At 43.5% G+C, this 9,462-nt stretch overlaps 1 protein-coding gene across 1 annotated transcript; it reads right to left on the reverse strand.

The window, feature by feature from the left end:
• Window positions 1-3,057: 3,057 nt before the first annotated feature.
• On the reverse strand, window positions 3,058-6,396 carry LOC140250397 (trypsin I-P1). Its single transcript, XM_072333102.1, has 5 exons — window positions 6,349-6,396; window positions 5,481-5,646; window positions 4,681-4,938; window positions 3,781-3,913; window positions 3,058-3,207 (listed from the first exon to the last, which is right to left on the reverse strand). The coding sequence occupies exons 1-5, from the start codon at window positions 6,386-6,388 to the stop codon at window positions 3,058-3,060; spliced, it is 747 nt and encodes a 248-aa protein (XP_072189203.1). The 5' UTR covers window positions 6,389-6,396.
• Window positions 6,397-9,462: the final 3,066 nt, after the last annotated feature.

Raw genomic sequence — 9,462 nt, forward strand, 5'->3', positions numbered from 1 at the left:
CACAGCCTCCCCCTTAGCTGCCCCTCAATTCCACACTCTGCATTTACCAGTACCTGGTCTCACGTATCCTCACACCTGCAAGCACTTACACTCACATGGACACTCACACAGGCACGGTTGCTACTTCTTAAATTCACTCATTCTCGTTTCTCCTGTTTCTCCAGAAGATCTCATGCTAGAAGGACATTTTGCGTATATTAATGAGTTATTGGAACAGAATGAATAGATGTGATGTGGTGTTTCCAGGAAATACATTGCATCATTGGATCGAGAATTGGCTGACTGGCAGAGTGCAGAGGGTTGTCGTTGGCGGTGCGGTGTCTGGCTGGAGGCCTGTGACTAGTGGTGTCCCCCAGGGGTCTGTGCTGGGTCCAGTCTTGTTCAACATCTTCATCAACGACCTTGATGAGGGGACAGTGGCCACCCTCAGCAAGTTTGCTGATGACACGAAGCTGGGAGGATTGGCTGACACGCCTGAAGGCTGTGCAGCCATTCAGAGAGACCTGGACAGACTGGAGAGCTGGGCAGTAAGAAACCGGATGAGGTTTAACATAAGCAAGTGTAGAGTCTTGCATCTCGGTAGAAATAATTGCATACACCAGTACAGGTTGGGGGAAGACCTGCTGGAGAGGAGCTCTGCTGAGAGGGACCTGGGCGTCCTGGTGGACGACAGGTTGGCCATGAGCCAGCAGTGTGCCCTTGTAGCCAAAAAGGCCAATGGCATTCTGGGGTGCATTAAAAAGAGCGTAGCCAGCAGGTCAAGGGAGGTGATCCTCCCCCTCTACTCTGCCCTGGTGAGACCTCATCTGGAATACTGTGTCCAGTTCTGGGCTCCCCAGTACAAAAAAGACAGGGATCTCTTGGAAAGAGTCCAGCGGAGGGCCACAAAGATGGTGAAGGGCCTGGACCATCTCCCCTACGAGGAGAGACTTAGGGAACTGGGTCTGTTTAGCCTTGAGAAAAGAAGGCTGAGAGGGGACTTGATCCAGGTTTATAAATACCTGAGGTGTGGGAGCTATAGTGGCGAGGCTGGTCTCTTTTCAGTAGTGCGTGGGGACAGGACTAGGGGCAATGGGCTGAAACTCCAGCATAGGAAGTTCCGCACGAATGTGCGCAAGAACTTCTTTACAGTGAGAGTGACGGAGCACTGGAACAGGCTGCCCAGGGAGGTGGTGGAGTCTCCTTCTCTGGAGATATTCAAGACTCGCCTGGACGCCTACCTGTGCGACGTGGTGTAGGGAGCCTGCTTTGGCAGGGGGGTTGGACTCGATGATCTCTAGAGGTCCCTTCCAACCCCTATAATTCTGTGATTCTGTGATTCTGTGATTCTGTGATCTGTATGTCTTAAGTGTTTGAATATGGAATCAGAACTCCTAGATCACGTGCTTGACTTGTCAAGTTGCCTGGAACATATGGTGAACCAAGATAATGCCACTTTCTAACACCACCTTCGAGCTAGAGAGTTTTCCTCCCAGACTTTCTGATGACAAGCAGTAGGTAAAACACTGGTGTGATATCAGCCTGTGCAAAGCACAGTGCCTCATGTGCTTCCATAGTGGCAAATTCCATTCCATCCAGACCCAGTGCAAGTACAGAAAGGGAACAACTTTGTTATCTTCCTTTTCATGGTTGAGTCTATCAGAGGTGTAAATACTGCTCCAACCATATGAGAAGGGAGAGCCCATAAGAACATTTCAACAATTTGAATACCAAGTCTGGCATTTAATCTAGAAAGTGGAATTTCTTCTTTGCCTACAAGAGGCATTGAGCCTTGGAGTAGACAGAGACAGAGGACAGGGACTGTATAAATTAAATGTCTCTCTTGTGTGTGTGGGAATTGGCTCAGTGCACATCAGGTAACAAATTTGCTTTTTGGGGATAATACCAAGCAAGGATATTCAAGTCTCCACTTGCACAGGTCACAGAGGGAAAACCTGTGACTTTCAGCAGCTCCCTGGTAAGAACTCTGTCTCCTGGTCCAAGCAGACAGAAGGGAAGGATGATTTTTCCAGAAGAAAAGAAAGCCACAAAGAAAGCTGCTGAGAAGGAATTCAACAAGGACTTTTAGAGCAGTGAGATACCATGCTATGCTCTGATCTCATTTGCATATTGCAATTTTTCCTGGCTCAGGTACCTATTACTTATCTAAGAGGTAAATCAGCAACAAAGCATCTGGAAGAGCTGAGCATTTTAAAATGGTATTTGTTCCTATGTGGCCCACTTCTCTCTCTTTTTCTCACTCTTTTTCCTTATTAGCTTTCTTTTTTTTTTTTTTTTTTTTTTTTTTTTTAATTTTTCCAGGAGACAGCAGCACAGCCCATGGACAACTTTGGCAGTTTTTTTCATGGACTCTCGGGGCTGACTGGAGCAACAGGGATTGAAATCCAAAGCCCAGGAACATCTCTGTTCTTTTGACTGTTCCTGAAAAACGAAGAAGGCCCAGCATGTCCAATGAGCAAAATGGTATGGAGAGTAGACCCGGCAATTTAGTAAAATAGCCTTGGTAGGTCACAGTACTGGCACATGAGAACAAGCCCTAGCAAGAGCTTGCCTTCATTCCCCAGGTAGAGCTCTCAGTCATTTTGCACTAGGAAATGCTCAGTCTAATGATGGTGGGTTGGGGATGATCAGGAGCGCTTGTTTGGCTGCCTGCTGTTTTCTGTAATAGAAGTACATTGCTTCTGTAGCTCACCTTACTCTTTCAGCTGTTTTATGTGGATGTGTAGCATTTGGCAATATGATTAGAAACAGAAAATATCTTCTACTCCAAACTGCTTGTACATAACTGACTGAAGGACTCCTGAAGTTGAGTCTAAAAAGCATTCCAAGATTCTTCTGGTTGAGAGACACTACAAATATTAGATAGATCCATAGATAGATAGATAGTGATACAACTTGTCTGTGATCCCCATGTGATAACCCATGTAAGGAAGCAGCAGAACTCTGCACAGAGTAAGGCTACCAGACAATGTTTATTTTTTGTTAGGTTTTGCACATCCAGTTCCAAAGCAGAAGGAAATGAAGAGGAGGAAAAGCAGGTCACATAAAAAGAGTGTCTCAGTTGGAAGACATAGTTGATCGAATCCAGGAAACATAATTGCAAACCTTAGTGTAAACACCGGGATAACCTTTCTGTGCACATCCCATGCCCCAGGAAACAATTCCCTGAAGCTGACCATTGCAGACCACTGGACCACCGGAATCCCCCTGTGCAGATAAAGATACATGTGTTCAGCAAGCGTTATCAGCATCAGCAAGAAGCCACATTCCACATCATAATCAATCAAACAAATCAGCAGGGATCCACACAGTGGAAAAACTGCCAACTGTATTCAAGATTGAGCAGCTGAGGAAAGGACCCGGTCAGTCCTGTGAGAACAGGTGAAGGCAATTCAATTGACTGACCAGAAAGGGTGGAGCCCTACTGCATCAATTTAGACCTCATTTAAGGGCTGACTGCTTCTTGAGAAGGCTCTTTTTCTAGCCTTCCTTCCTTGGTGTAGATTTTCCTTGCAAACCTAGAATCTTTTGTTGTGTGTGAGGAATATTTTCCTTCCCATATGGCACTTCTCTATTGTACCGATCATTTTGTCATCACACCTTTCCCAATGTATTGATCTGTTCAATTGCTACATCATCTCCGTAAGCAACCTCTACTCTAAGACTCCATGGCTAGTCAGAAAAATGGTTTCAGACATGCCACTGAGTGTCTGTAATGTGGCATCTTCCCCTGCTAGGTGAAGACAGGATAGGAACAGGTAGGTGAGGCAGATGCTTTACCTGGCAGGAGTCTTTTCCTCCATTCAGGTATCCTATGCATATCATGTTACTGGTAATTTGACCAGGGTAAGCGCTGCTGCACTGGCTTGAGGAGAGTACAGGGGCATTCAGGCACTGCACGACATCTGGGTATCTAGCTACAAGAAAACAAGGAGAAATTATTGTTGGTGTATCTTATGTAATTTCAGAGCCTGGAAAAAAGCATCTTTCTTAACAGAAAAGTCATTGCTGGACATGCTGTTTTAGCAGACCTCATTTGTCTTCTGAGCTGTAGCTCTGTTTATTTAGATGAGACAAATTCTAGCCCTGGGTCCTTTGTTCTACCCTACATCTGGAAAGTAACCAGCTGGTGGCTTTGGAAGTAAGAACTCCTCTTTCAGAGCATATGGTGAAGAAATCTTGGGCCTCAGGCAAACTACCCCCTCCTCCGCTGCAGGTTTATTTTGGTTAGAGAATTAGAAACTGGTCTCCACCCACACCTCTGACCGTCGGTGGGAGAGAGTGGAGCTCTTCTGAAGCAGTTTTAGATCCACATTCACACGGTTTTGTGATATTCTCAGAGCTCCGCTAACTAGTAAATCACTCCTGCTTGGACCTGCATAGCTGAAGGTGCCAAGACACAAGATGCGCGGCAATGTGGACATCTTAGTGAAGGGCACCTGAGTGACATAAATGATTTTATCTTCCCAAGATCGAACAAGACTACAGATCTTAGAAAGTCTTGCTGTCAGGGTAGCGGTATGATTTTTGTCCTGCATGGACTGATCATTTAAAATCCTTCATCAAGAAGGCTTTCTCTGCAGCACTTCTCTGTTCTTTACCCTGTACTGTTTGGACTTAATTGTGAGGTCTCAGACTAGATCCAGGGTCCTCAGGATGCTATACGTTCCCACCCAGCACTCACTGCCACTGCTGAGTGTGTTGCCCCATCCAGAGATCAGGCACGATGTTCCAGTGGTCACACAGCTGGTAGGCAGAGGAACCGTGTTGACATAGGAGTTGAGTGTGGCTGGTCTGGAAAGTTTGATGAGCATGATATCGTTGTTCAGCGTGTTGGAATTGTAGCCAGAGTGGCGGATGACTTTAGATGAGCTAATGGTCTGCTCGCTGCCATCTTGGACTGCCAGGTTGTATTCGCCAAGCTTCACTTGGATGGAACTGGAAAAAAGGAGGAATATCACTGTCCTGTCACTGACATCATGGGTATGAGAAAGCTGCCTATCAATCACTGTATCTATTAACTGTTTTCATGCTGGGTATTATTTTTGTCCTTTAACAAATTCCAGGGATCCACACTGAGATCTTATTTCCAGTCCTGGTGGTGAATTTGTGATGGATTATTTTGTGACAAGTAGAAACATTCTGGAAGACAACCTGGTACCACCATGAGGTCATTCCTCTTCCTTCTCTACTGTAATTAAGTTTTATCAAACTAATGCAGTTTCTAAGAGACCACACACATACCTTGCTAGATGACCATGTTGTCGTTTCAGAAAGTAATCTGCATTCAGAAAAACATTTGCAGAAGCAGAAAACCTCTTCTGATGCATCAGCCAAATTTTCTGAATGACCCACTCATTTCTCAATTGTCTTCTGTGAGAACTGAGTTATTTGTATACCTGTATCTCACAGCTCTACATTCCTGTTAAAAGTGATCTGAAGAAAAGAGGTAGGCTATGGAATGTAATTTTTCCACTCACGACTTGTAGCAGTGAGCAGCCGACAGCACCCATTGGCTGCTGATGAGAGAACCTCCGCAGAAGTGATATCCAGAATTCAGAGACACCTGGTAGGGTACAGAGTTCCTTGCACAGCTGTAGCCTCCCACAATCTTGTCATCGTCCCCATCGCTGATGGGGAGGGCAACTGCAAAATAAGAAATAGCAGAAGTTAACACCCGGCATAAGGAACTCTGTGGCCCAGTGACTGAGTGAAACAACTCATGGAGAGGCTCTGGCTCTACAAAAATTCACAATAGCAGTTATGGTCAACTCTAACCGATATTTGTTCCCTTCTCCCTAAGATGAGCTGATTGAGTTTAGGTTGGCAGCCCATCTATTTGTGTCTAAAGCCCTGGATGCTGTTTCCATGGTGAACTTAATAATACAGAAATGCTGTTGTTGGACAAGATGAACGGTTTGTCTATCCCAGAATCTTGTCTCTCGTTGCAGTGAATAGCAGACAGTGAAAGTACGAGACAAGTCTGCAGTGATATTCATTTGGAATACTCCGCCATACTCAAAGCATTTACAGCAGATTCAGGACTTCCTGAGGAAGAGGTACATTGTAATTCATTTTGGTAGAAATGGCAAGAATATACGTAGTCTTTTTTTTGAACCGTTGTAGGCATTTCAGTGTCCTCGGTTCAAGAGCCATGAAGGCATTCATGTCTTGTGAAAGAAGTTATTCTGGATGGATAGTTAGTAGTCAAAAGAAGTAGAAGTGCTCTGCCTTAGGCCTTTTGCAAATGTAAACTCAACTTCAAATTTCATGACATACTGTGCTCCAAAATTCCTCAGGAATGAGTTTCATTTTAAATTGCAAAAACAGAAGTAAAAATGCACTCACCAGCCACACCCACGAAGGTGACAAGCAGTAAGTATTTCATGATCTTGATGCAGCCTCGATCCCGGACTGGTGGACTGGCAACGGGAGCTGCTAGAAATATATTCTCTGAAATGGCTTATCTTTAACCCAAGGTTTCCTGCAGGGAAAAAAAAACAGTGGAAAACTCAAACATCCAAATGTAGGCACTAGATGGTAGTGATACTCATTACAAATAACATTTCAGTTAATCATAAACCTTTCCTAAGATACAGAGCTCTCTTGAATTATTCCAAAGAACAACTTTCATAATAGAGGTATATATGTATTTTAGGAAGCTGGGTGGTTTCTCATCACACCAGTTCATAGTAAACCTTTGAGATCTCTATGTGCTCGTGGTTTCAGAAATAAGAATGCAGGCTTTAACCAGAAGCTGAAAATTGTATGTAGTGGATTAAAAGATACATTTGTTAAAGAAATGTGGGAATACAAGAAAAGCTGTTCAGAGCAGCAGCTGTGGAGCAAGATAAACAGCATGAGAACCAAGGACACCTCTGAAAGGAGAAGAAGGCTCTCACAGCTCTGATTGGATATGTGCCTGCATGGACAGTTGAAAAGTGTTTTGTAGAATGCTTTGTTGACATGTAAAGCTGGTTGGGAAAGTTATAAGGGCAGATGGGAAAGTGAGAAAACAACAACTTGTGAAGGTATATAAGGGATGTGAGAACTTGTAATAAACGATTTGGATCATTCACATCTGAGTCCGTGCCTCAAACGCTGCAAAGAAATACATCATTTCCATCAATTTCTTAGGTTTGCTTTTAAAAAATTCAGTTTCCATCATATGTAAGGACAGCAAAATCATCCCCCACTTTTCAATAGTATCAAATTTTATTCCCATCTAAATATTAATTTATTCTTTAAATAAATGAAGAATAAAAACACACAAAAAACAATTAAGATAGAGAAATGATTGTCAGAAATTTGAAATATTCTTCCTTAAGTGTAAACTCAAGAAATGTATAGAACTGGGGCCGCCAGCAGTAGGGAGAGGAGTTAGCAGAAAAAGATGGAAGGAGATAAATAAATGGATATGGTATTGATTTGACCCAATTTGCAGGAATACAACAATTATAGATATAGCTCATATGGCATCGTATTAGATGTCCTCCTTTTCATGGATAGGAGCATTTGTGCAATATGGGCTTTTCTTATGTTCAAATTTGGACACATCTCGAAGTATGGGGTTGGAATAAGGGAGCTTAAAATCTATCCTTATCATAACAGAAGCAGCACACAGGTTGATCAGGATGGAGGTTCACTTTTGGAAAGTGTGTAAAGTACAAGATCCAGAAAACCTTTCTGCTCTGGAACCAGTTCCACCTTTTTTGTCATGGGCTCAGAACTCTGCTTCTCTGGCAGGCAGGCAAAGTTAAGCTCAGTTGCTTCCCTCAGTTAACCCAGTCCAAAAGCCATTTCAGGAAGACCCACATCTCCACATATCACTGCTGTGGGCCTTACACACCCAGGAAACCAGTGCTCTTCTGACTCTATGAGCTGTTCAGCCAGGAGCATAGCACACCATTCCTTGCAACCAGGGAGCTTTCTTCTGCTCTGTACAACCACCTCAGGGCTGTGATTTCCTCACTGCTTGTATCAGGCAAACAAAACACAATGAGGAAAGCACTGGGAAAGCATTGTCTCTCTCAGACTGATTTGCTTACTCTCTTCTGCCTCTTAGAGTTCATTTTTACCACATTCAGTTGCCATCTAGGGATTATTACTAGAGATTCCACCAGCCTGTGAAAGCTTTGGGAATTCTGTTTTATGACAGAAGTGCTAAGGATAACAAACGCTGTGGCGGCTATTTTGTAAGTGACATCTGAGTAATTTGAGTTGTTGTTGTTATTCCTTTATCCTGTAGTAAGCTAGTAGTTCCTGAAAATCATGATGTTGCTTAGTGTTGTATCTCACATCTTTTACATGAACACTGAAAAACAGCTCTTCAAACCTGGGAACATAATGTAAGGAAACATTTCTCATCTCCCAGGTATGTTTGGTTTAGGTCATCAAGTGCTATTGTAGGGCCCTGTGAACTTATCAGTAGCCTTCAAATTCAAGCAAATAAATGAGGCGGTCATAGACTGGTCACAGCTGTGCACTTCCCAGTTCCCAGTAGAAAACCAGCCAGATCTTCAGTGGACGCTGTCATCCTGAAGTTCTGCAGCCACAGTGCTCTATTCCTGTTCTGTAAAAGCAATTTTCTCCCCAGCAGTGCTTTTTCCTGCAAGCTTGAGGTGGCACTGCAGAACAAGCAACAGTTTTGAGAGAAGTTCTTTGAGAAATAGTTGTTCTCCTTGTCTTTATGTTTACTCTTCTTCTTTTCCAGATGAGGAGAAGGCCATGGAAGCTGTAGTTACAAGAACGATTGTACACAGTACATACTTGGAACAGAATTGTTTGAGTTGGAATGGACCTTTAAATGTCATGCTATCCAACTGCCCTGCAACAAAAAAGGATACCTACTGCTAGATCAGGTCACTCAGAGCCCTGTCCAGCCTGAACTTGAACATTTTCAGGGATGGGACATCCACTATGTCTCTGTGTATGCAGTGCCTGTGCACCACTACCATTTCTGCAAAAAAAACCCAAACCCACACTAAGTCTCCCAAAACCATCTCCACTTGATTCTAACCTGTCTGATAGAGTACTTTCCATATGAGTCAATTTGAAAGATTCTATATATTTTCAACAGGCACACTTAAAACAATGAGTTTGCTTGAAATTTTACAGAGGAAACAGCTTGGTTTTCAGCACTGATCTGGCTGCTATAGAAGTTGTTCTTATTGGCTTATGAAAAATGGAAACAGACCTATATAAGTAAGTCCCTCACCACAGCATGTTCTCTGGCTTCTGAGGCAGCAGTGAGAATGTGGACAGTTTGGTGCATGGTCTTGTACTTCTTTGGAGCGAGTAAGGCATTAGCTGAGACTTCATGCCTGTTCTGCTGAGGGGAGAATGTAGTCTGCTTTTTGACTGTGTTTCTTTTGCTTTGTCTCACAGGAGCTAAGATAACCCAAACCTCAAGTCTGGTGCTGAAAGAAGATGAGAATGCTACTCTGAAATGCAGTCAAAATG

The sequence above is a fragment of the Excalfactoria chinensis genome, chromosome 1 (assembly GCF_039878825.1).
Source record: "Excalfactoria chinensis isolate bCotChi1 chromosome 1, bCotChi1.hap2, whole genome shotgun sequence".
NCBI classification, from domain to species: Eukaryota; Metazoa; Chordata; class Aves; order Galliformes; family Phasianidae; genus Excalfactoria; species Excalfactoria chinensis.